This window comes from Lepus europaeus, chromosome 5 (genome assembly GCF_033115175.1).
Source record: "Lepus europaeus isolate LE1 chromosome 5, mLepTim1.pri, whole genome shotgun sequence".
NCBI lineage: Eukaryota > Metazoa > Chordata > Mammalia > Lagomorpha > Leporidae > Lepus > Lepus europaeus.
In genome coordinates, this window is record NC_084831.1 from 147,121,730 (window position 1) to 147,148,353 (window position 26,624).

The window sequence follows — 26,624 nt, forward strand, 5'->3', positions numbered from 1 at the left end:
CTGTCCTGTGGGTCTATCTGTCATGCAGGAAGGAAACCAGGCACCCCTCACGTCCCGTTTTCAATGGGGTGGAGTGAGTGCCCATACACCTTCCGGAAGCTTCTAGGGACAGGCGATAGGAGGGTGGCTGGCTTTGGAGGCACATGGCCCTCCCCACGTGTCGGGGGGAGAAAGGCAGGGGAGAGGGAGTGGTGGCACCTGCTGTAGGCCTCCTCCTGATGGACTAGCAGCCTCCAGTCCTTCCAGCTCTTATCTCACTGCTAAGTGTTAACAGGAAGACCATTCTGGGTCTCTGTGGAGGATTTAAATTACAGTCGGCCCACCCTATCCATGGGGTTCACATCCGTGGATCCAACCACTACAGTTCAAAAATGTTCCTTATGAAAAGTCTGTACTGAACATATGCAAACCATACAGCAGAACAAGTATTTAGGCAGCATTCACATTGTAGGAGGCATTGAGAGGAGGTAAAGTATGTGGGAGGATGTGCACAGATTATATACAAATACTACACCATTTTCTATAAGGGACTTGAGCATCCTCAGTTTGGGTCTTGGGAGTATTCTAGAACCAATCCCCCTGGAGACTGAGGGACAGCTATACTCTCTGTTTAGTATTATCAACACTTTATGGTGTAAGAACAAACAAAAGTATGCCATTTTTTAGCAGACCAGATCAGGTAATAGTCCCGTTAATAAAGTAGTAAATGACTACATTGACTAGGACTGGATCAGACTGAAACCCCAACCTGGAAGTCCATCCAGGTCTCCCACGTGGGTGGCAGGGGCCCAAGAATTTAGGCCATCTTCTGCCTTTGCAGGCACATTAGCAGGGAGCTGGATTGGAAGCAGAGCACTGGGACTTGAACAGACGCTCTGTTGTGGGATGCTGGCTGGCGTTGTAAGTGGTATCACACCACAGGTCCCAGTAATAGAATTGTTAAAGATTGTTCCAATCTAAATTCTCTCCTTCAGGTGATATCCTTGGATATAAGTGAGAAAGACCTTAGAAAAATATCACTCTATTCTGGTTGCCAGCTAAGTTTTTCTCTGCCTTTTTCTGTGATGGATGGAGAGGCCATATTTGTCCGTCTTTATCAGTTATGAGGCAGAGTTAGGGTAGAACATCTGGAAACCTCATGCTGTTCAGTTCCACTTTGCCTGCACGTTTCTGCCTTTCATTATTACTAGCTGGAGAAGTTAGGTGCAAGTTCTCTAATTTCCTTATTAGGAGAGAATCCCGGCAGTATCAGCTGTCTCTTTTTTTAAAACAGACTCTCCTCATGTGTCTACGCACACTGAGCTGGTGCGGTCAGCACTGGGGGTTGGAGAACACCGAGTTGTGGCAGAGGTGTTTGTTTAAGATCTCTGCCGGTGTGTGTAAATGCACAGGGACAAGACCCTGTGAGAGGCCCTCGTTGCACGTCCGCACTGGGGGTTTAGGAGGTGGCGGATACAGATAGTTTACAAGACAAGATTTGGGTACCCAGTGTTGTACTTGCTGTGACTGCATGGTGGCTCTCGCACTGCGGACAGTGGGTCTCCCCGAGACTAGCCTTTAAGGTGGTGTGAGAGATTTGGACTCTGGGCACGGTGAGGAGTGGATCCGAGTCCTGAACTCTGTTACACTCCCATATGTTCTTCATCTATAGGACGATGGTAGCGCTCTGAGAACTTTGTCCTTTCTTTTCTGTTCCTCCACCTCGACTTGCTGGGTATTGTAGCTCATTAAGCCATTCTCTCACCATGGGTAGCAAATCACAGAACTTCCTGTAGCCCATGGTGTGTTTCAGTGTGTCCTAAGGGATTGGCTCATCTTTGTATCTTAGTAACAGTGGATAAAACCCAAACTCAGCAGTGTTCTACCTTTGTTGTTGCCAGGCCATTATGCATGGAAGAGGCAGAGGAGTGGCAGGTCCCATGGGCCGAGGGCGCCTGATGCCCAACAAACAGAACCTGCGCGTTGTGGAGTGCAAGCCGCAGCCCTGCGTGGTGTCCGTGGAAGGGCTCTCATCGTCGACCACTGATGCCCAGCTCAAGAGCCTGCTGATGTCAGTGGGGCCCATTCAGGTGGGTGATGTGGGGAGACGGCGTTAGTGACCAGGTTGTCACATCCCCAGACTAAATCATTTTTGATTGAAAGCATAGTGCCTGAGGTGTGTGTTGTGTCATGTTAACAATACTTGGGAAGAAAGATATGCTATGCAGAGCATTCTTGGTACTGGAACCTTTGCGTCAAAGTTTGATTGTCTTCACATTTTCAGATTCTTAATTACACATTTTAAGATGTTAATAGTAGGACTGAGCAAGTTATCTTTGAAGTCCTCAAGCTGTTCTCCAGTTCACACGTAATTACAAATTTTGTGTTCATCAAATCACTGGTTTTATTTGTAATAATTTTAAAATTTTTATTTTCAATTTGAAAGGCATGGAGAGAGACAGAGTCAGGGGGCAATCTTCCATCTGCTGGTTCCCTCCCTAAATACCTACAGTAGCTAGGGCTGGGCCAACCCACGTGTGTGGGAGGGACCCAAGAATCTGACCAACCATCTGCTGTCTCCCAGGATACACAAACCAGGAAGCAGATGGGAAGCTGAGGAGCCAGGACTAGAGCCAGGCAGTCCGACAGGGAAGTGGGCATCCCTGGCAACAACCTAAATTCCTTCACCAAAACCCTGCCTCGTTTTTGTAAGAATTTTGTATTTTATTTATTTTTTATAAATATTTGTTTATTTATTTGAAAGTCAGAGTTAGACAGAGGGAGGGAGGGGTCTTCCATCCAATGGTTCATTCCCAGTTGGCTGCAACGACTGGAGCTGTGCCGATCCAAAGCCAGGAGCCAGGAGCCTCCTCTAGGACTCCCACGTAGGTGCAGGGATCCAAGGACTTGGGCCATCTTCTACTGCTTTCCCAGGCCATAGCAGAGAGCTGGATCGGAAGTGGAGCAGCCGTGTTTCGAACCGGCACACATGCGGGATGCTGGCGCTTCAGGCCAAGGCATTAACCCGCTGTGCCACAGCACCAGCCTCTGTAAGAATTTTTCAAATGTTAAAAGTACTCAACTTTCTTGTCCTTAATTTCCTGAAATAGCCTCACACGTTAACAGCTATGGAACTTGGTTTATTTAGATTTTTGTAGTTATGACAGTGATTTATCCTGGAGTTTGTCTCAATTTTAAAACTATTCCCAGTGTTTAGAAATCTCTACTGAGCTGACTACAAATGAAATGAGTGAATATGAAGTGAACAGAATTCCAGTCTGTTGTAAAAATGTTTCTTTTGGAAGCCCTGGTCTCTGTAGCACTGGAGCCTTGCGGGTGACCCAGTGAAGAAGCTGGCTGGCCTTTCCATCCAGGGCTCCTCTTCTGGGCCCGTTGCCACTTGGTCACACTCTCACCATCCCCAGCAGAGTCCCTGTTGGAGGACAGAGAGTTTGGAAATGATGGAAACGTTAGGATGTACAGAGTAAATGTGCCTTCTTTTAATGTCTTACAGCTGCTTTCTTCCTGGGTGAATTTGGAGACAATTAGATGGGGTTGATAATTAATTTATAATGTTTTAGATGTCCGTGTATTATTGAGAATTCTTAAACACGAGTAGATGAAGGCCCTTCTAAAACTATGCCTGTTATGTAGGTTTAATTCCTATAATCTTCAGTACATTGAATTCCTATAGAGATGCTAGGTTCAATTTTCACTTATATATGATCATGAAAAATTAGCCCCAAAACCTTGGCTTCTGTTTTTTTTTTTGTTTGTTTTTTGTTTTTTGACAGGCAGAGTGGACAGTGAGAGAGAGAGAGACAGAGAGACAGAGAGAAAGGTCTTCCTTTGCCGTTGGTTCATCCTCCAATGGCCACTGCGGCCGGCACACTGCGCTGATCCAAAGCCAGGAGCCAGGTGCTTCTCCTGGTCTCCCTTGTGGGTGCAGGACCCAAGCACTTAGGCCATCCTCCACTGCACTCCCAGGCCACAGCAGAGAGCTGGCCTGGAAGAGGGGCTAGAACCCAGTGTGCCGGCACTGCAAGGCGGAGGATTAGTCTTTTGAGCCGCGGCGCCGGCCTTGGCTTCTGTTTTTAATAGTGGTTTCCTAGTCCTACGTTGAAGAACATTTTTTCAGTTATCAGAGGCCATAAGCCTGTGTTCAAGAGTAGTTTAAGATAGTTGATGATATTACAGATTAATTTGCAGGACCTGATAGTAGATAGTTTTAAGCAAATGGTGCTTGAGAAGTCCGCATCAAATAGCAGTTTACCAGTGATTTCAAACTTCAGCAGACCTGGAGCTCAGCCGTGTTCCGAACCATGGCTTCCTGTGCTTGGTGACGAGCTCACGTCCCTGAGGATTCTCTTCCCTGCAGCACTTAGAGCTGCTATTCCATATGTGAGCTGCCGACGGTACTGCTTTGTTTCATTGTCTGCATCATTTTCTTGTGAACAGCACGTACTGTTTGCTCCTCCAGGAGTGTTAGTGATTCAGTCCCAAAGGCTGCAGTGTGAAAGTTAACTTAGTGCCGTGCAACTTTACCCAGGCTCTTTTTTATCTGTCTTAAAGCTTGAATTCTGAATTTGGGGGTTATAAATCTTTTTAAAATTTATTCATTGTTTTTGAAAAGATTTATTTATTTATTTATTTGAAAGGCAGAGTCAAAGATGGGGAGGGGCACACACACACACACACTCAGATCATCATCTGTTGGTTCCTTCCCCAAATGGCTGCAACCAGTGGGGCTAAGCCAGGCTGAAGCCAGGAGACTGGAACTCCATCTGGGTCTCCCACATGGGTAGCAGAAGCCAAGTACTTGGACCATCTTTTGCTGCTTTCCCAGGCACATAGCAAGAATCTGGATCAGAAGTGCGCAGCCAGGACTGGAACCAGCCTTCATAAGGGTTGCTGGTGTCAAAGGCAGCATCTTTACCTGCTGCACCACAACCCTGACACCTGTACATCCCTTGAGTAGTTGTTTTCTTCCATTTGTCCCCTTTTTTTGGTTCTGAAAAGAATTAGAAATTGTGATGTTAGAACATTTGACGGGGGCCTCTAAAAAAGTCAGCAAAAGCAATGTTAGAATTGATTGATGACTGTTTCAGAGAAAAAAATATGCAAACAAGAATGAAGGTTGCTAGGTTTCAGTCACCCTTACAGTGAAGTAGAGGAGCCGTCTCGTGCCACCGTGTTTGATTCCTGAGGAGTGAGGAATCGAGCACTTAGACCTGGGCAGCCTTCCACACTCTCATTTCCTATAGGCTTAAACCCATGGAATAGATGATATCAGTGGGAGTTTATAGATTTTTAAATAATGCATTCAGAAGATACTAGATTTCTTAAATTTATAAAATGATATAGCAAGCTTCCACCACCATGAGATGACCAAAGAAATGATACTAGTATGTATAAATTTTATAACAATAGGAACTACAGATCTCATGACAAGACTTCATTATGCTTCAGGTATATACTTTAAAGGAGTTGTACTAAGTGACCCAGGGCTTCCAGCATCACCTGGAATAAAAATATGTTTCTCCGTGTGTTGTATCCCAAATGATTTAGAATAAAATGTCAAGTCTCTGTGTGGTTTGGGACACGGCACCACCTAGTGTTCAGTAGCATAACAGCAAGTAGTGGTGTCAAGCAGGAGGGACACGTACTTGGACCTTTTACAGAAAATTCTGGTAACTGCATGTTAATTATACTTCCATGGATTCTGAGAACTTTCCCTAGTGTAGCAGTGAGGACTGCTCGTCAGCCTTTCTAGAAAACCTGTTGTATTTCCAAAATATTATTCTATACATGTATTGCTTACAGAGTGAGGAAAATGGACAAGATTTTGTAGAACTCTCATAACCAGAAGATAGGAATGATGTAAGACATACAGCAGTGTGTTTCAGAATTTCAGAGGAGAAAGGGTACAGTCAGAAAGAGAGCCACGTGGTAACTGCTCATGCTAAGTAAACAAGAAAGAGGATTCCCCTCACGGGAGAGAGGAGAGTAGAGGTTCCTGGGATGCCACACGTTGCTCTTCAGGAAGTGAGGCCAGCGCTCAGCAGGAAGCTGCTCTGGGGAATACCTAGAACCGCTTGCTTGTCCTCAACGTGAGAAGCCAGAGCAGCAGCTGGAATCGGGGAGTACCCTTGGCTTGGTCATATTTATTTCCCTCTTTGCTGAGTTTTACCTAAAATTGCGTTTAGAAGAAAAAACTTTTCATCGTGTAATTACAGTTAATAGTGTAAAAACACAAAAAAGTAATTTCCTTATAAGAACATAAGGTTTGCATATAAAAGAGGGGACTTCAAAAAGTTTGTGGAAAATAGGATTGAAAGATAAGTTTATTTGGTTGCAAAACATTTTGAAGTTCATGCATTGTTTGAGTACACATTTTTCACCTTTTGGAAGAGCCCTCATGTAGCTGTTTCTCCATTGTGATGCCCAGTAAAATTATCAGGACTGCAGTGGGCACGAGGGAGCGTCCTGCTGACAGCTGCCATCTGGAGTATGCTTACCGGTGCCAGGCACTGTGCTGCATTAACGTACACATTTCTTCCCACAGTTCTGTGAGACTCGGGGGATAACAGTTAGCTGCTCTCAGCTCGTCTTTTGCCAATGTATTAGACCTTCCGAACGTCCCTGGGAATAGCAGCAAGAGTGAGCTTTGAGATAAGACTTAAAAGATCCTGATGTTCAAAAATAAATAAATAAATGAAAACTAAATTTTAAAAAATCTTAAAAGGTGGCTGGCATTGTGGCATAATGGGTAAAGCTGCCATCTGTGATGCTGGCATCCCATATGGGCGCCAGTTCGAGTCTTGGCTGCTCCTCTTCCAGTCCAGCTCCCAACTATGGCCTGGGAAAGCAGCAGATAATGACTCAGGTGCTCGGGTCCCTGCACCCACGTGGGAGACCCGGGTGAAGATCTTGGTTTCTGGCTTTGGCCTGGCACAGCACTGACCATTGTGGCTATTAGGGCAGTGAACCAGCAGATGGAAGATCTGCCCATCCCCCGCCCCCTCTCTGTAACTCTGCCTTTCCAGTAAATTTTTTAAAAAATCCGAATTTTGACTTTTCTTGGTGTGCAACATGTAGACAGAATACTTCACTTTGATGAGCCCAGGTGTTCTCAGTCTGGAAGACTGAGATAAATACCAAACATCTCCCAGAGTAGGAATCAATGAGATAATATATGAGTATGTGCCAGCCGTACGCATGGCACCCCACACAGAGTGGACACTCAGTAAATGTCTCCTGTTCCCAGCAGACAGGATTTGAATCCCCTGCCCGAGCCAGTCCAGGCTGCGTTAGGAGCGGGCAGCTCGCATTCTGTGGGCCATCCCCGGAGTGCTGCTGGTCTTGGAGTGAACCTGAAGTGTCCTGGAAGACCCTGCTGATGTGGGATTCCCATGGTGATAAGGCAGTGGCCCTCGGGGCGTTGTCTGCTCCCTGGTCACCCACCAGGCATGTCCACGTAGGCAGGCCAGATTTCCCGCAGATGTAGTCATTGTGAGTGATTATAACCTTGAAGGTGGGATTCACATTTGCTTTAGTCAACACGGGATTTTTCTCTGGAGTACTCACCTGGTAAACATTTGTGGAATGTCATCCAACAAAGTCATTTTACGGAAGCGAGGCCATGAGGCCGCGGTTAACGGTTGTATTCTACCACACACAACTTGGCGCTGCGTATGCGAATAGTAAGTGCAGGAGCAGCCTTGAGCCGTGTGGGAAGCTACAGAGAACAAAGGCCCAGCAGATGCCCATTCCTCACCTCCAGTTAAGGGGCAGACGCTCCCTTCCTTACGAGTAGCAAGAGTCAGAGCTGCAGAGCGGCCTTGTGGTCTTCTCCACTAAGGGTGCTGTCAGCCTCTCACTTACAGCAGAGGATTCTAGAATTCTCCAGCTAGGAGGGGCCTCAGCACAGAGCCTGCAGCCCAGACTGTGTCTCAGCAAGGATTAGGAGGGAGTCTGCATGAGGTTCCTAGCTCCCTACATGTCAGGCCTGTCAAGTCTGGTTGTTTGCTTGATGTACCATTCCGTGTAACTATGAAAAGTTACTCATCAACAAATTATGAAAATTGAGTAGCATTGTATTATTTTATTCCTTTTTATCATGACAAAACAGGTAAAATTACTGTTAAGTACTTTTGTGAGGTTTTGAAGATTAGTGTATTTTTTTTAAACATTTATTTATTTGAAAGGCAGAGTTACAGAGAGGCAGAGAGAGAGAGAGAGAGAGAAAGATCTTCCATCTGCTGGTTCACTCCCCAGATGGCTGCAACAGCTGGAGCTGCACTGATCTGAAGCCAGGAGCCAGGAGCTTCTTTTAGGTCTCACACCTGGATGCAGAGGCCCAAGGACTTGGACCAGCTTCTGTTGCTTTCCCAGGCCATAGCAGAGAGCTAGAACAGAAGTGGAGTAGCTGGGACTTGAACCGGTACCCTTATGGGATGCACTGCAGGCAGCGGGCTTTACCCGCTTTGCCACAGTGCCAGCCCAATTAGTGTACTTTTAATTAATTGAAAGTTCTTGGTTTAGATCTCTTAGCAATACCAGATGGACTCTGATTATATTGGCTAATGGGCAAGTAGCTCTCAATGAGAAGCATGGTCTTTTAAAATTTTCTTTTGAGCTATAACCAAACCTTGAAAACTTGCAGCAAGAACAAAGACTAGAATTTTTTCCCCCTTCATACTGAATAAAAGCTTAAAGGTAGCTTTGCTGCCCTTGCAGCCCTCCCTGGTGTCGTCTGGAAGGGCAGGGAATGAAAGAAACAAGAGACCTCCTGTTACTTTTTTCTTTCTTTCTTTTATTTATTTATTTATTTTTGACAAGCAGAGTTAGTGAGAGAGAGAGAGAAAGGTCTTCCTTTTTCCATTGGTTCACCCTCCAAAGTGGCCGCTATGGCCGGCGCGCTGCACTGATCCAAAGCCAGGAGCCAGGTGCTTCCTCCTGGTCTCCCATGCGGGTGCAGGGCCCAAGGACCTGGCCATCCTCCACTGCACTCCCTGGCCACAGCAGAGAGCTGTACTGGAAGAGGGGCAACCGGGACAGAATCCGGCGCCCCGACTGGAACTAGAACCCGGGGTGCTGGCGCTGCAGGCGGAGGATTAGCCTAGTGAGCCACGGCGCCGGCCTGAGACCTCCTGTTACTGAAAGCAAGTTAAAGCAGTGAGAGAAGTGGAGTCAGCAGGTGCACCCTCTGGCTGGCTGTGGTTACCAGCTCCTCTAGGGGCGAGGTATGCTTTCTAGGAGGGGGACCCCGTTGTCCCTAGAGGGTACTCAGGGTGCTGGAGAGCTCTTCGAGTCTCCGCCTGTTTTCCAGTCCCTGTCTAATATTGCCAGTTCAGAGGCCGCCATGAACTCAGAAAACAGCTCTCAGAAGAGAAATCTGTCATTCAGGAAGCGTATCCCAGCCATCCAGTGTAAGGTGGGGTTACCTCTACGAATCTCACCTTGACCAGCTCTGAGCTTGCTGTGGAAGTAAAAGCGCTTGATGAGAAGCCACTTTGCATCAGGTTCTCGCTGCCCGGGAATGTCTGCTGGGTGAAGTGGATCTTGAAGGGAAGCGGTTCAGTCATTTCAGAGTTTAGGACAGTTGGGAAAGAAACAGGGCCCAGGCCACAGGTTCGAAGAAGGTCCAGACAAGGTCATGAGATCTGAAACCATAATGGAAAATACTAATTGGGCCCTCTCGTAAGGAGACCAGGGGAGAACAGAGGGCTCCTTGCAGAGCTCCGGGTAGGACAGGCTGTGGAAGTGTAGGGCAGGAAGGACCGGGGTGCGGTGCTGCAGAAGTCACAGAGGTGTTTCCAGAGTCTGCCGGCAGAGGGAGCAGTGCCCCAGGCACTGCATTGTGGGCCAGAGAGAAAGCCCAAGCATTGGAGTCAGAGTGAACACAAGAGGTGCCATCGAAGGGGCCAGCACTTTGTGATGGTGGAGGGAGAGAGGAAGTGGTGGGAGTTTTCTCTGAGAACCAGCATGTGACAGAGCTGCCCAAAACACCGTCCAGAGAGTATTCAATTACTGCTCTCTGTTGGCCATGGGAGTATGATTCGGGCTTCAGGCAAGAGATCAAGCTGTGCATGAGGGGAGGCCCGGGAAGAAGGCCTTGCACAGCTCTGTACAGAGGTGGTTAGAGGAGGGCCGTGCTGGGCAGGGCAGGCCCAGGCTCATCCCCGACGCAGCCCTGAAAGGGGAAGGAGATGCTTGCTGCGTGGTCCTTCGCCCATGGTTCACAGACCCTCACCTGGAGGGCTTGTCCAGCCAGATCCCTGCCCCTGCAGGTCTCATTCAGGTCCAGGGTGCAGCCCAAGAATCGCATCTCTTAAGTTGGGCTTACTTTAAGGAGTCTTCGCTTTGCTGGCATTTAAAACAATGCACATCAGTTTTCAGCTTTGGGCAACTCCTTCAAGTGCTGGAAGGCAGAACAGGCATCCCTTTATTTCAGAGCTGCAGAAGCACTCTAGGCCGGCGCTGTGGCTTAACAGGCTAATCCTCTGCCTTGTGGCGCCGGCACACCAGGTTCTAGTACCGGTTGGGGCGCCGGATTCTATCCCGGTTGCCCCTCTTCCAGGCCAGCTCTCTGCAATGGCCTGGGAAGGCAGTGGAGGATGGCCCAAGTCCTTGGGCCCTGCATCCGCTTGGGAGACCAGGAGAAGCACCTGGCTCCTGGCTTCGGATCAGCGCGATGCGCTGGCCGCAGCAGCCATTGGAGGGTGAACCAATGGCAAAAAGGAAGACTTTTCTCTCTGTCTCTCTCTCTCACTATCCACTCTGCCTGTCAAAAAGAAAAAAAAAAGCAGCACTCTAGAAGGCCTGCAACCTTGTACTTCATTCATAAACACACCGCACACGTGTGCACACCCTCACAGTCTTCCTGGAAAGATGAGGAGCTTTGCCTTGAATTGGCAGGGGGAGTGGGATTCTGAACACCATGGAAATGTCACTGAGACTGTAGACCACGGAAGCTTCCAGTGTTGATGTGGTGCAGTGGATTACTGACTGCTGGAGAGCTGCTGACTGAAGGAGTGTTTTTTAACTTGGGTTTTCGTGTTTATAGTTGCATGAAGAGTTATCCTCAGAAATTGCCTAAAGATATCTATGAAGAAGGAAAAGTAAATCTGGGTGAAAGGTGACAAAGGGAAGCTTTTCTTGCTGCATCCGGGAAGTTCCTGGGATTGTGGTTGTGGGCGGCTGGGAAGGAGTGTGAACTCGAGACAGGTTTGCTCTCAGTGAGCTGAAAGTGTGTTGCTGGATTGTAAGGCAGATATGTCAAAAGTGGAAGCTGGTGACCATAAACCTTGTAACCTTCACTTCCCTGCTCCTAATAGAGAAGTCACTAGTGTTTGGCATTTTGGTAGGTAAGCAATGCCTTATTTTTACTTTGTACAATTCAGTAAGATTTGTTTTTGGAAGAAGGTAATGTAAATAAAGAAAAGCAGATAGAAATTGGAAACCCAATTTATGTCCCTGTTTTCATAATTTCAATGGAATTTGTACTCTCTTTAAAGATTTACTTGTTTGAAAGAGAGACACAGAAATCTTCCATCCCCTAGTTTACTTTCTAAATGGCAATAACAGCCTGATCTGGGCCAGGCTGATGCCAGGAGCCAAGAATTCTATTTGGGTCTCCACGAGGGTGACAGGGGCCCAGGTAGGTGAGCATCTTCCATTGCCTTCCCAGGCACATTAGCAGGGAGCTGGATCGGAAGTGGAGCGGCAGGACTCAGGCTGTCTCTCTGATAGGGAATGCTGGCGTTGCAAGTAGTGGCTTCATCTGTTGTGCCACATGCCAACCCCTGTGCTCTCTTGACTGGTACTTCACATGAATGAAGCTTTAAGACACTTAGATTACAGATCCACGAATCTTTTTACATTATGCAATTTGCCATCCACAGCCTAATGCCTTTGTTTCAGCTTGTAAAACCACCTAGAGGGAACCCATTCACCCTGTGACCTGGAAATCTTTTTTTCCCCGAAGACGATGGCATTTGCAAAATCCAGGTTGCATCTTTGCGTTGCAGAATGTTTATATGTGGTGTCATCTGGAGTTAGTTTGTCTTGTCCATTCCTGATTGAGAGATTTTTATTTGTATAGCCAGCTTTGGGTAAGGTGGATTCTCAGTCTTTTCAGGAAGATGTGCCATCCCTTTGGGAGCTGGGCTGTGGTGTGGGGACAATGCCTTTTATCCCACGTCGAACCCTGCCCTCGCCTGGTGCCAGAGGAACATGGCCGTTTTTCTTAGGAAGCTGCTCCATGGCTTCAGCACTAGTTTTCCCAGGCCTTGGCGTGCCTTCTGTGTTACATCCCACAGCCCGGTCGCCTCTCCAGGCTGCCAGGGGCTCCTCTCCCTCCATGTGCAGAATGAGGACCCTCCAGCCGTCGCAAGGAGTCCAGTAACGGTTCAGAGAGAAAGCACGGGAGAGCAGTGGTGCACGTGCTGGGCTCCAGCTCACACGCAGAGAAAGGGGACGGGGGAGCATGAGGAGGGGAGAAGGTCTGGGGTTTGACCGTGCGCTTTTTAGATAGAGCAGACCAAGTCCGTCCTCCCTCACGTCCCGCCCTGGTTACCTGTGCTCTGATGTCCCCATCCGTGTGACTGCTTCTGGTGTGGGGGTGTGGCACGTTTACCAATCCCTGCTGATGTGGGCGCTTGATGCTTTATCTCTGTGTAAGCACTGGTACAGGAGCACTGAGCCCAGTTTCTGTACGTGACCTAAGTGTTCTGCTAGTCTTGTTCACTGGGAGTGAAATAGACAGTTACTTCATACACAGGACAACTTTTTTAACATTTCCGAGGGCACGTGATCCCTTCAGCTGTGCGCTTCCAGTATCGAGCGTTGACAGACGCTTTAGAATTAACTGCTCACATGTGTAGAGTACTTTGACAGGTTTGTGCCTTTCTTCTAGCTGTCAGGGTTCACAGACACAGCAGATACTGCCTGGCCCCTGAACCTGCCATGCCGTGGGCTGCAGTTCCTCAGCGTGGTGCCCTGTGCCAGGAGCTGCGCAGTGGTGCCTGCCCGGCTCTGAAGAGTAGGGAAGACCGGGCGCATGGTGCCGCACCCGCCCAGGCACAGATGTTGCTGTGTGGCTGGGAAAGCCCAGCTCCTGGAGGTGGGGCTGACAGAAAGATCAGAGCACATCACCTAATAGCTCTTCTGCCCGCACAGACCTCTGCCCCGTCCTAAACCCAGCCTGATACACGGAACCTCACTTCCCCCAGGGGTACAGGAGGGGTGTCGTCTGCCGTGGACTTGGTTCCACTCATCAGACAGCAGTTCGCTCTGCTGAAGATATGCGCTGTTCTTTAACAAGATGAGAGGGCCCCGTCTGAAAATTGCCGGACAGGAAGACACATCTGCATGAGAGGGTTTGGGAGGCTGACGCCAGGGGATGAGAGGACTTAGAAATTGGGTTTGGAGGGTAAATGAATATTGCTCATGGAAATGACTTAGCAAGGCCACTTTTAGAATAGATGGCTAGCTAAGCCGGTTAGTAATCCACGTGTCCGCCTGGACTCCCACTTGGTATTAAAGTTAATAATGTTGCCACGGAGATACTGAAATGCTTCCTCATTTTCTCCTGCAGAGTTTACAGATGCTTCCCCAGCAACGGAAAGCCATAGCGAAGTTCAAGGAACCAGCCCATGCACTAGCGTTTCAACAGAAATTCCACAGGTATGGCGTGGGGCTTGGGAACAGAGAGGTGCAGAGAGCAGACAGCGGGCGCGCTCGTGTGGCAGTGCGTCCTGCCTTTGTCATGGGGGGCTTACCCCTTGTTTTGTAGCTCTTGTCTTGAATCCACAGTTTTGTGTGGCAGGTTTGGGGTGCTCAAACCTGCCGTTCTCCTTGGCTTTTCCTCTACGCCTGCGGTGTGGTGCTGGCTCACCTGCAGAGCTGATGTTGTCTCTTTAATTTCCACAGGCATATGATAGATTTGTCCCACATAAACGTGGCCCTGATTGTGGAGTGATTCCTCACAGGAGAGTCTGACCTGTCGCTGCACACACACTGTGGAATTTCTTCAAGGAAGCTGCCGGCCGGCGCAGACCTCAGGAGCTTAGGTCTCTGACCCACAGTCTGCGTTACTGTTGTCTGGAGCGCCAGCCAGCCATAGGGTTGATTCCGGAAGAGCCGAACTTAAGGACCTAGCAAGCTGGAGTTTGGTGTTAGTTTGCTTCCGATTCTGTTGTCAGCACAAAGAACTCCAGTGTTTTGTTTTGTTTTGTTTTCAAAGTGCTTACAATGCATGTAGACATTGCTCCTCGTGATCTTACTGTATGGGCGATCCCAGCGACTCAGATTCAGGAAGGAACATCAGCGTCACACATGCTAAGTATTTTTCACAGCAAAGAATATTTGATAATGGTTGCACTTATCTTCAGTGCAGGCTAGAGAAGACTTTTCCTTACCAAGCTTGACTTGAGTTGCCTACTCAGAAAGCCCTCCAAAGGCTCTTGTAAAAACCACAGGTTAAAATTTGGGTGATTCCGATTGACACTTACATATCCTGGAGAGCCAGGGTATGTGTGGGGTGGTTGGGAGTGGTGCCAATTGAAGTGGCCGATTCTGCTTCTTGTAACTATTTCGAAAGCGCCAACTGTATATGATCCTAGTTCTAAGAACCACCCACTCTTTTTTACGCTCTTCCCAGATGGGGTGAAAACGCTGGCTCGCACCGCCACACTCCCTCAGCTCCGAGAAGGGCGTCCGTGGTGCCCTCTTCTGCAGCCCTGCGACCCAGTTTCTCTTCTCACCCGCGGCTCGAGGTGGCGTGTTTGTGCCACCGGCTCTGTGCTGAGCCCCGTTCCTCGGGACCCTAGCATCATTGCTTTGATTGGCTTGTTCTTGAGTTCTGGGTCCTTTAGGTTTTTGTTGTGAGGGATTTTCCAGCAGGGACCGGTCCTTGGCTGGGCCTGAGAGTGAGTGAGGGCCGCGCTGGCATGCCGGTCTCGGCGGCGTGTGCTGTGAGGGTGGCTCTCTTACAGGGACGGCACGGCCTCAGATGAGCGTGTCATCGTTGAAGCTGTGTTTAGACACTCGGGGTAGGTCCCACTAGTTGAGGCTTGCTCTCCGCAGAGCAACCTTTAGTAAAATCCTTGGTGGGCAAACACTGAAAAAAGTGCCTTATTGTATTTCTGCTCACGACAGAGTTTCAGTGTTTTGGAAATGTTCTAAAGTAGACCAGAGCGAATAACACTAGGGCATACTCAACACTTTTTAGTCCTATTTTATACCTGCGGTTTCATGTCAGATCTATTAATAGAATTTAGGGAAATCAAAGTCTGTTGTCACCTTCTGCCTCTGGTTAAGCCTGTGAGGACCAGAGCGAGCCTTGTGCTGTCTCGGGCAGGTGTGGCCCCCAGGTGTGTCAGCCTTCGAGTGGAGCTGAGGAGACCAGGGCGTGGGGCTTGCAGCATCCGCTTTCCATGGGTGGAATTTTATCTTTCTTCAAATTGAGGTCCTGAGACTGTCATGTAGAACTGGAGAAGAGTGTTCAAGGCCCCGTGAAACTTCGTGTGGCATTGATTCTAAACTGTCAGTGCGCACTTCTGAGACCACTGGACGCCGCAGGTGCTTGTCCATGGCTGCTCTTAGGAAGATTTGGGCCCCAGGAAAGCATAGAGCATCAGAGGCTATTCCAGGAAACCCTGCAGCGGGCTGCCTGGCTCTCTGTTCCAGAAAGCCCCTGCCCAGCCCTTGGAAGACGGCGCTGTGAGCAGCCCTGCCTCACCGTACCCGCGGCGAGGCCTGAGAAACGGGCTGTGTGCCCGTCTGCCGGTTGGCCTGGCTGCTACCGCCTTGTCCTGGTATCAGGAACAGATGTGCTACTACGTTTGAAGGAGTAGTTTGTTTGGCTCAGTCCAGAGCGAGTGAAGTGATAGTTCGCTGGCCCATCAGCTCTAATTAAGGGACATCAAGTCTCTAGCGCCACTGGCCGGGGGGGCTACCGACTCATTTTGTCATGGAGGACACAGTGACACAGGAAAGTGAACTTAGAACTAATTTTTTACCGCTTCTAACCTGGTCTGGGTGTGCTGTTGTTTTTAAGCCGAGGTTTGGCAGGTTGTCTCGCAAAAGGAGGCACTGAAGCACACTCTTTTCAAGGACGTGTCGTTGAAACCGATCCTGACGGGGCGCCTGTGTCAAGGCAGGCTTGAGGCTACTTTAGGATCCGCTGCGGGTGTTGGCCACGTGTGATGCAGATACCCAGGCGCACATGTGTGTCCGTAGCTGTCCACACGCACGGATGCAAGCAGGGTTTTACTAGAGGGTTCCTGAAAGACCATCAGCCAATGGTAAAGCACCGGGTAGGGTAGCCAGACACAAGTCCGGCCTTAATACACACAGCCATCGGCCGTGGGCCCTCAGTGCCAGGCAGCCCTGGGAGGAAAGGCCTAGTTTCTTTGACGGAAACTTTAAAAAAGGAAAGAAGCAGAATTAGAAAGTAACGCTACCTTCATTTTTGGTGTCAGACCGCAGAAGCTGGACCCTTGTGGAAGATCTGCTGCAACCATTATCTTTGTTCTTTATTTATCATGCATTTAAAGTGAGATGCAGAAGCATTTAGCATACTGTGTAAATACGGACCTTTTAAAATTAAAATGTTACCGGAAATACTTTCAACTCCGCAACATCTTAGCCGTTTGTTAGTTCTTTTGTGTTGTCTTATCGAAGTTTAATGGATAAAACTCCGTACCTGTTGATGTGTTTGTGTGTATATTCGATTTTTATAAAGATGGTAGTAAGTGAATACGTTGATCCTGATCTGTGTATTATTTGTCCACAAATTCAAGAAGCTTAAAGTCCGTAAATAGCATTATAGCTCATAAGGTCAGCCTGCAGGCGGTTATGTGCAGCCTTGATACTTCTTTCTTTTTGCCTTGTTTTGGTTTTGTACTGTAACATAAGTTCACTTAGCTGCTCATCTGAACATAACCTTGCGTTACCGTTGGTCTGGCCCCGTTTGTCAAACCCTTACACTGATGGTCTTCGAAAGGGAAACTCTTGTCTCTTTTCCAAAAGAAACTTTGAGGGTTTTCTCCCCTGCTGGACAGGCAGTCTCCTGCTTTTAGGTGCCCGTGCCCTCGTCACTCCGGAGGAGAATCCGTGGCTCGGGAGCGGGCGGTGGTTTCCATGAATCGACTTCTAATTCGGGTAGTTCTGAACGTCATTTTGTAAAGGTGCTGCACCAGCAGCCGCGTGGGCTCCGTTCTGTAGCATTTCTCAGTTGTGCCAGCTTAGCTTCCGCACCCAGGGGCTCTGCTTTCAAAAAGTGTTAAAAGAGGCTGGAGAGCTGGGGCGAAGTGGGGTGGGGTGGGGTGGGGTGGGGTGAGGAATGGACGGCCCCGGGGAAGTCGGGCCTTGCAGAATGGGACAGGTTGTCCCCTGAGTGGTCGTGGAGGACTTCCTTCTGACACTGACGGGCAAGGTGAGGTCCTTGGGCAGGCGTGCCAGGGCCCGGCAAGTGGCAGCTCAGCTCCTGTCACAGGACAAGGGCTGGGTGGCACTGATGAAGGAGTCTTTATTCTTGGTGGATGGGGTTAGGAGCCTATCACTTTTTTTTTTCCCTTTTGGACTTTGATTTTTTTTTTTTTTTTTTTTTTTATTGTGTTGACTTTGTTTTTTACTTCTTTGCTATCTTATTGGGAAGGTAAGCTCAGTGCCCTATGTCCATGGGAGTGACCCTTGTTGAAGACAGGTTTTAGTTGCATGGTGGCACAGGACCAAGGAGGCTCCGTGTGGGCTGCGAGGTTGCCCTTAGAAATCGCAGGGTCCTAGGAACTCTGTGTTCCGCTGCAGCTTCGCTCGCCTGCGCCCTCCTTGGAGAGGCCCAGAGCCCGGCCACCGGGGAGGCGCATGCGCCAGGCAGCTCTGGGCCCTGCTGCTTTCCTGTTGCCCTCCCCACTTGAAGGACTCGGGGCGGGCCTCACCTGCTCCGGTTTAGAGCCACTTTGCCGTTCTCGCTCTTGCGTTAAGCTGAAGCTCCCCTCCCTGCGTTTTGCTATGTATTTATTTGGAGTGGGACAGGGGGTCGGAGAGAGGTATTTGAAAGGTGGTTCTTTTTAAAAATTGTAACATATTTAGAAGGGAGTTAACTATTAGAGGGAGTGCAGGATAGGAAGGGACCAAAAAAGGACTCCACCTCCCCCCAGAAAGCCACAAGCAGCTCCGAGCCCTGCGAGGAAAGTGTAGACACTTCATTGTGTTCAGTGAGCATTTCCGTTGACTTTTGATACTATTTTTAAAATTTGTGAACGCAGTGTGTATTTTAAAGCATTCTTGAATATGAACTCTCCAAAGGCATCTAGCCTTGATTTAATATTAAATCCTAAGGATTTTTTTCTGTAAGGTTTTTTTGCGACCTACTTAATTTTTATCATTTTAAATGCCTAGTTCATTAGGTACATCAGCCCATGGTTTTGTGTGCTAGAACCAAAGCGAAGCCCACTGATTCATATTGGATCCCCAGGTATACCTTCTGGTAGCCAGTGGTCGGGAAGGGTCGTTTGTTCACGCGTTGTAACCGGCCTTCTCTAGAGACTGTTCTAAACATTTAACTCTTGCTTTTTTGTGTCATATTTCGATAGGAAGTCTTCCAGTTAAGACGAACAGATAGAACAGGTATCTTTAGTAGTAAGTTTCCTTAAAACTTGTTTTTACATTTTATTTCTAACCAACTAAAATATGAAGAGATCTTCATGTTGGTGTTCTGCTTGATTTGATTCTACTAAATTTAAAAGCTGTGTAGAAAAAATACAGGCCTTTTAGAAAGCATCATGTAGGGTTTTATTTATTTATTTATAATATATTCCACAGAGTGCACAGGCAGATAGGTATGGTTTTAATGTATTCTGTATTTAGGAATTTAATACATGTTAACAAAAGTAGACCTCTTGCCATTGTTTTAGCATGGTTTTCTTTTGAGGTGCCTTTTATTTTAAGGGCAGATTTTTAAAAGATGATTTGAATTTTATGCCTTCCGCAGTATTTTTGGAAATGTCTAGCGTTGTAAGGTGATGAGCACACACTTCTCCTGTGAAGCGAGGAGCAGATACTCATTGTGTTTATAATTCAGCTTTGCTTTTCACAGGCGTGGGCTCCTGGATGCCTTCCCTCTGTGAGGATTTTCACTCTGAGGCTTTAATCCCACTGTTTAATTTTCAGGTGCAACAGCGACAAAGGGCAAGCTCAGGTTTTGTCCAGCCCTGTGCTGGTTCCCCGTCTGTTGGATGTTTCTGTTCTCTTCTTGCCACTGTTGTTCTAGTGAGGAGACCACGTCACTAGGCCCTGCTCTGGGCCCTCCTCTCTTGTCTTCTCTGTGGGCTCATCCGCCACGTTCATGCTGACCTCCCCCCCCCCCCCCCCCCCACCCCCATTCCTTCCCTCTGCCATTTCACATCTCTCTCCCTCCTCACCTGCTGCTCTCCAGCTCTCGGATGCCTAGGACTGCCCTCTGGGGGCGGGACCGGGCGTGCGTTTTCCCAGCGCTGCGCTCACAACCTTTGCTTTGACAGGTGTCCGCGCCCCGATTTATTCCTCCAGGTGTTGGATGGGAGAGAATAACGTTTGATTCTGTTATTTTGCAGTTGCCGCTCTGTAGTAGGAGAGTGTGGCGACGCCCAGACGCCAGCAGCCCGCAGCTTGCGGTTGACCATGTCCTTAATCACGCGCTTCTTTGTTTCTGTCCCCTCTCCTTTGCAGGACGTGGGCATGGGTCAGTGTAGTAGTTGCGTGCATGGAAGCGGTGGCCGCGTGAGCATTGTCACTGCCCCTGCTGACTGAGGGAGCCTTCTAACCGAGTGTGGGCGCCCCCCGGGCCGCGGCCGGGGGTGGCGCCGAGGTGGAAGGTGGAGCTGTGTTTATTGGGAGAGCGGGGAAGTTTGGGACCCGAGAGATGGCTGACCTGCTCCCCCTCTGGGTTCCACCCCCTCCATGGTCTCGACGCTGCCGCTTGCGGGAAGCGGTGTTGCCCGGTTTCACCCCTGACTCGCTCGGCGTTAACCCCGGGGGGACTTTTCTCAAGAGTCTGTGTGGAGAGTTAATAGTGACATAGTTGAAAAAGGAAATGTACTGTTGTGTATCATTTGTGTGATCTCCTACGGAAACATGTGTTTGGCCTGTATTGTAATCTGAAAGGTGTGTCAATAAAACTTTGCGCTTTCCACTCTACTCTGAGCCTGCTTGATTCTTTCCCTGAGTGGGCCCAGGCGGGGCGGGGACGGGGGGCCATGCGAAGTTGCCCCTCTAGATCAGCCCAAGGCTTTCCCAGAGGTCTCAAGCCAAGAAGCCTGCAGCAAAAGTATGTGCTGTTGCAGGGAGGGGGTCGCACTCATTTTAATTCTGGGGAGTATCGCATCATTTTTGTGCATTTTCCAATGCTGTGGTTGAAGAGACTGAAAATGGGGGGAGTCAGTCTCGTGTGTTGCCACCGAGCACGCTGTCCTGCACTTTGGATTTTTGTCACCTGGGTGGTGGGAGACACGGTCTCCATCCCCCCATTTAATGCGCCGTTAAGAGGTTTTCATGCGGCTACAAATGTGCTCACAATCAGGATCAGTTTTGAAAGTTATTTTTAAAAGTAAGGCAGCTCAGCTTGCGGGAAACTGATCCCAGGAGACACGCAAGGGGACGAGAATCCAGGTGTTCACAGCCCCTGCACCAAGGCAGGCCAGGCCTCTGGCCTCTGGCCTGGCCCCGAGCACTGAGGTCTGCATTTTAGGTTCCTGCTGTGGGAGTTGCTGGCTTGGCAATACTCTTCCTGTGGTTAGCTCACCTTTCTTACCTGTAGGAAGGACCCCTGTTCTCAGTAAGGGGCTCCCTTTTGGTCATGGAGTAGTTTAGAGCAGCAGCTTGGGGGTGAGAGGCTAAGCAGATCCCTCCCCCCCCCAGTGCCCATGCAGGCCAGCGTGGGGTGTCTGGCAGAGCCGGCAGCACGAGAGAGCAGAGAGCACCCCTGCTTACCCTTGGGAACGTGCTGTGACGAGGTCATTGCTGCTCCCCCGAGCCGCAGGTGGGCTGGCTGGGCAGGGCGCTAGAGGAGTCACGGTTCTGGGGCCTGTTCTGTGTGCATCTCACTCTGCGTGACCCTCACTGTGATGCCGGTGACACACAGGTGGAATGAGTGAGCACCATGGCCTGCCCGGAGGAGACATTTTAATGTCTGCCCGGGGGAAACCGCTCAGCGCCACTCAAAAAGCCACCTGCTGTCTCACTGACCAAAAATGTTGGGTTGACTTTGAAAGATAACCTAGAAGAGGGTCCTTCTAAAAGTTCATGGAAAATAAATTTTTTAGAAGATTTACTTATTTTGAAAGTGAAGAGTTACAGATAGAAAGGGAGAGATCTTTTGTTTGCTGGTTCACTCCCCAGATGGCTGGGCCAGGCTGAACCCGGGAGCTTCATTCGGGTCTCCCGTGTTTGTGGCAGGGGTCCAAACACCTGGGCCGTCTTCCGCTGCATGTCCCAGGCTCTTAGCAGGAAGCTGGATTGGGAGTGGAGCAGCCAGACGTGAACTGGTGCCCGTGTGGGATGCTGGCATCTACCAGCCCCTGGAAAGTGAAAAAAATTTTTAAAAAATTTACTAATTATTTGAAAGGCAGAGTTACAGGGAGGCAGAGAGAGAGATTGTCCATCCGCTGGGTCACTCCCCAGATGGCCACAGCAGCTGGAGCTGGGCCAATCTGAAGCCAAGAGCTTCTTCCAGGTCTCCTACCTGGATGCAGAGACCCAAGGGCTTGGGCCATCTTCCACTGCTTTCCCAGGCCATAGCAGAGAGCTGGATTGAAAGTGGAGCAGCTGGAACTCGAACCGGCATCCATATGGGATGCCGGCACTGCAGGAGATGGCTTTACCCATTACACCACAACACTGGCCCTGGAAAATGAAATTGAAAAGTAATCTTACTTTGATATGAGAAAGATTGAAATCCAGTCTAGTCCACTTTCTGAAAACTCCTATTTTGTCATGCTGTCCTCCTTGTTTGTAAGGATGAGACGGAAAAGGCCTTAGCTTTGATCTCAATAGAGATAAAAGGCAAGAGACTAATTTGGGTAAAAAAAAGAAAGTGATGGATGGCAAAAGTTGATGTGTTGGGCTTCTCAAATCTGATTTAACAGAACTTAAGCCATAATCTGAAAATACCTTGTGACTAGAACCCAAAACCCTTCCATTTCAACCCGTACTACAGACACAAGCCATCCTGTGCTTTGGGTAACAGGACAGAAAACCCCCTGAGTTTCCAAGGAGAAAGTGATTTGAATTTGGGGGACACTTGGCAGAGGGGAGCTCTGTGTTCCTATCTCTGCTCGCCCCCTGAAGCCTCCTGGGGCCCCTGGCATGTGTATCTGTGCTTACTTGCATGAGGTAGAGACTTGGGACAGGCCTGCGTGGGGATGTCGGGATGGGGTGACAGCTGTGTGGTTTTTTTGGACCGCTCAGTCATGCAGTAGCTCACCCTTCAGAGTTGTTTTCCTTCTGATCTGATGGGTCCTTACTCACAAATGTGCTTCACCCTATTGTGTAAGAGGTGATGGATGGTCTAGTCTGAGTAAGCATTGGAAACATGCTTTAGGAAAAGGGTGGTATAGAGCAATTACAGGAAGAAATAACCGTGTTGTCTACCTGGAGGCGGAGCTCCTGCGTCTTGCATTGAGAAGAAATGGAGATGGAGAGCACAGTTTTTCAGCTTCATGCTCAGAAATGAGCTTTTCTTGCTGAACTTGAACTAGTCTCTGTAGACTGCAGTGAGCTGTGGTCCCTAACAGAATCAGAGCCCAGAGCCTTTTTACACAGAGCCTGTGGACACAGGCGGGAAGACCCAGCACGTGGTAGGCAGCACGCGCCGCCCCTCTGAATTCTCAGAGGACTCACAGGTAAGGGTCTCCGTCGCTGGGTCATACAGGGGGGCCCGGGGATGCCCCTCGTGGCTGGACTGGGCAGGGTGGATTTCTTAAGCCTGGCTCCAGACCCTGCCTTCTTCCCAGTGGACTCCCCAAGGTAGGAAGTTCTTCAGTAACTCGAGAGCGTGTGTCTGTCTGTCTGCCTTAACCTGGCTTCCAGGTCAAGCCTGTGCCTTAGCCTGCCACTAGGAGTTCACCGTGTGAGGTCACCACGTGTCCCTCGATGACCTGGGCACATGGAACTCAGGCGAGCTCCAGATGTCTGTGACTCCCCCTTGTCCCTTCTCAGCTCCTCCGTAGCTTCTCTCCCTCCCTCATGCAGTGTCACGGTTAACTGTGGCTAAGTGGCCATCCCCTGGGAGAATCGGATGTGGCTTCTGGATCCTGTGTAGATTCGCTGAATAAAGGCCACGGTTTATTTGTACAGCCCCTGGTGGTGCCGTGTGTACCAAAGAAGGGACACCCCGTAAGCCTTCTGTGCCGGCCCTGGCTCTGGCTCCTTGTCCTTCCGTGGATTGTGTGAGCCCAGAGAGCCTCCCTTGGAGAAGCCACGCCAAACCTTGAGCAGGTCATTGACCCGCAAGCCTCTGATCCCGCCCACGCGTTGTTCAGTGGGGAGGAGCTGTGGACACTTAGCTGGGCAGATGACCCACGTCCCACATCCAAAGATCTGGTTTGAGTCCCTGCTCTGCCTCCTGCCTCCCGCGTCCTGCTAGTGCACACCCGGACAGCCAGCGGCCATGGCTCCAGTGATGGGTTCCTGCCTTTTTCATGGGAGACCTGGATTGCACTCCCAGGTCCTGCCTTGGCCCAGTGCCACCACATGGGAGCTCTCTCTTCTCCCCAGCTCTTAAGTAAATAAAATGGTATTTCTTTTTTAATCCTCTTCTGCGTGTATTTCTATAAGTACATGAAAAGTGACAGAAGTGTGGCAAAGGCCCTGCTCCAAAGCTCTTGCTGATGACCGTTCCAGGTGTACCATTGCCACCTCTCCAGGTTTCTGAGCTAGACCGTGGTGAGACCCCCTCCAGAAAGTCCCAACCCTCCCTAGTGACAAGGTAACAGGAGAGCCTGTGTGACCTGTGCCCTCCCATGTCCTTCAGAAACCAGATGCAATGGGACATGTCTGTGGCTCCAAGTAATATCTGAAGTTGAGAAAAAGAGGTATAATAGAACCCACTTACATGATAAGCTTTTTTTAATTTTATTTTTTGACAGAGTGGACAATGAGAGAGAGAGAGAGAGAGAGAGAAAGGTCTTCCTTTTCCATTGGTTCATCCTCCAGTGGCCGGTGCACCATGCTGATCAGAAGCCAGGAGCCAGGTGCTTCTGGTCTCCCATGGGGTGCAGGGCCCAAGGACATGGGCCATCCTCCACTGCACTCCCGGGCCACAGCAGAGAGCTGGCCTGGAAGAGGGGCAACCAGGACAGAATCCGGCTCCCCGACTGGGACTAGAACCCGGTGTGCCGGTGCCACAGGTGGAGAATTAGCCTATTGAGCTGTGGCACTGGCCATGATAAGCTTTTAACCCAGCTTTGAAAGTGAGCCTGGGGGGTGGTGCAGTGGGTTAAGCTGCCGCCTGCAACACCAGCATCCCTTATGGGCACAGGTTCGAATCCTGGCTTGCTCCACTCCTGTTCCAGCTCCCTGCTAATGACCTGGGAAAGCAACGGGAGATGGCCCAAGTGTTTGAGTCCCTGCACCTATGTGGGAGACCTGGAGGAAGCTCTTGGTGCTTGGTTTCAGTCTGGCCCAGCCATTGCAGACACTTGGAGAGTGAACCAGTGGATGGAAGATGTCTCTTTTTTTATTCTCTCTCTCCCGCTTTAACTCTTTAAATTAATAAATCTTTAAACAAAATGTTCCTGTATTTGATATATTTTTTAAAGATTTTATTTATTTGAGAGGTAGAGTTTCAGACAGTGAGAGGGAGAGACAAGTCTTCCTTCCGTTGGTTCACTCTCCAAATGGCCGCAATGAGCAGAGCTGTGCCGATCCGAAGCCAGGAGCCAGGTGCTTCCTGCCTGTCTCTCATGCAGGTGCAGGGGCCCAAGCACTTGGGCCATCCTCCACTGCTCTCCTGGGCCACAGCAGAGAGCTGGACTGGCAGAGGAGCAACCAGGACTCGAACTGGCACCCATATGGGATGCCAGCGCCAGAGGTGGAGACAGAGATTCCAGGATTACTCTCCCTGGCCCTTGTACTACCACTATGCTCACTAGAGGGCAGGCTTCAAAGGATTGTTCACATGGTGGCACCACCATGGGCCTTGGGACCATTGTAAGGACCCTTCAAATGTAATTTGAAGCCTCCTGAAATTCTCCCATTAGAGTCTTTGGATTAATCAAACAAAAATACTTAACAAAAGGAAAGCCTGGTTCTTAGAAAAAAAGTCAACAAAATACATAAGCCACTACTAATTAAGAACAAAAGAGAAAGCACAAGATCAGATCTGAGGGGGAGCTAACTACTGAAGAAAGGGTTCTTACTGTGAAACGTAGCTGACATCGGATGTTCCGTCCTAACCGTTTTTAGTGGAGGCTGTTCTCTGTGATCTCTGTGCAGGTGCCACCCCCTTGCTTCCAGAACCACCTCGCCCTGCAAGCCAGAAACTGTCCTCATTACGTAGCCCCCCCCCCCCCCCATCCTGCTTGCTCATGGTGTAATCTTATACAAAGGTACTTGGGAAATGTCTGTAGGGAACGGAATTAGAAGAGAACCTCCAGGCTGGCTTTGTGGCACAGCAGTTTGAGCCATCCCAAGTCACAGAGCTGGTTTGAGGCCCTGCTACTCTGCTGAGCCAGCTCCCTGCTGCAGCAGCTGGAAGGCAGCAGAATTTGGCCTGAATGCTTGGGCCCCTGCCCCCCACACGGGAGGCCTCGGTGGAGGTCCAGCCTTCTGTGCGGTCTGAACCAGCCCTGACCATCAGGTGGGCCATCTGGGGAGTGATCTAGAGCATGAGTCTGTTTCTGTCTGTCACAAATAAATACATCTAAAAAAACCTTTTCTTCTGATACAAGAGAGTTTGAAACCCATGTACACAAGGAGAAAGATGCATGGATTTCAGAAATCTTCCACCAGAATAAACGTCTAATTTCATTCTCCACGAACCTTTCTGAAGCACCTTTGTATGTAGGAGGCCCTGAACACTGCACACAAACCTGCTGGAAGTAATAAAGGCGTCCAGTGAGCCTGGATCATACAGAATCAGCATCCGAAACCCAGCCACATTTCTATGTATCATCAACAAACTGTCTGAAGGAGTAATTAAGAAACCAGGTCTACTTACAATAGAATTAAATACTTTGTACTCAGTTTAACCAAGGAAGTGAGATTTTTACACTGAAAGCTAAAACGTTAATGAAAGAAATTGAAGACACAAATGGAAAGATTTTAGGCTCATGGAATGAAAATTTATATTAAAATGTCCATTCTACCCAAATGATCAAAACATTTTTGTCTGACATAGAAAAAAAAATTCTTAAGATTCGAATACAGCCATGAAAGACCACGAATAGCTCAAGGATCCTTTGGAAAGCAGAAGAAAGAAACCTGAGGCCAGTTACAGCCCTTTTTTGGGGGGTGGGGCTTAGTTCCCCTGCTGATGGTCCTGTTCAGTCCTCTGGCTCAGAAATTTAACGCTGTGGCAACGCCTGGGGTGCCTGGAGATTTTCTTGGCTGTTGCCCATGGGCTGCTCCGTACACTGACATCCCAAGTTTACCCATTCTCC

General features: G+C 49.2%; 1 protein-coding gene across 6 annotated transcripts in view; it reads left to right on the top strand.

Moving 5' to 3' along the window:
• The window catches only part of RBM33 (RNA binding motif protein 33), a 149,205-nt gene extending 129,042 nt beyond the window's left edge, over positions 1–20,163 (top strand). For all 6 annotated transcript variants that reach the window (XM_062192913.1, XM_062192915.1, XM_062192918.1 and 3 more), the window contains 3 exons: positions 1,881–2,069; positions 13,580–13,668; positions 13,915–20,163. In XM_062192913.1, the coding sequence (XP_062048897.1) occupies positions 1,881–2,069; positions 13,580–13,668; positions 13,915–13,963 (327 nt within the window). In that variant the 3' untranslated portion in view covers positions 13,964–20,163. The remainder of the gene's footprint in view (positions 1–1,880; positions 2,070–13,579; positions 13,669–13,914) is intronic.
• The last annotated feature ends 6,461 nt before the right edge of the window (positions 20,164–26,624 follow it).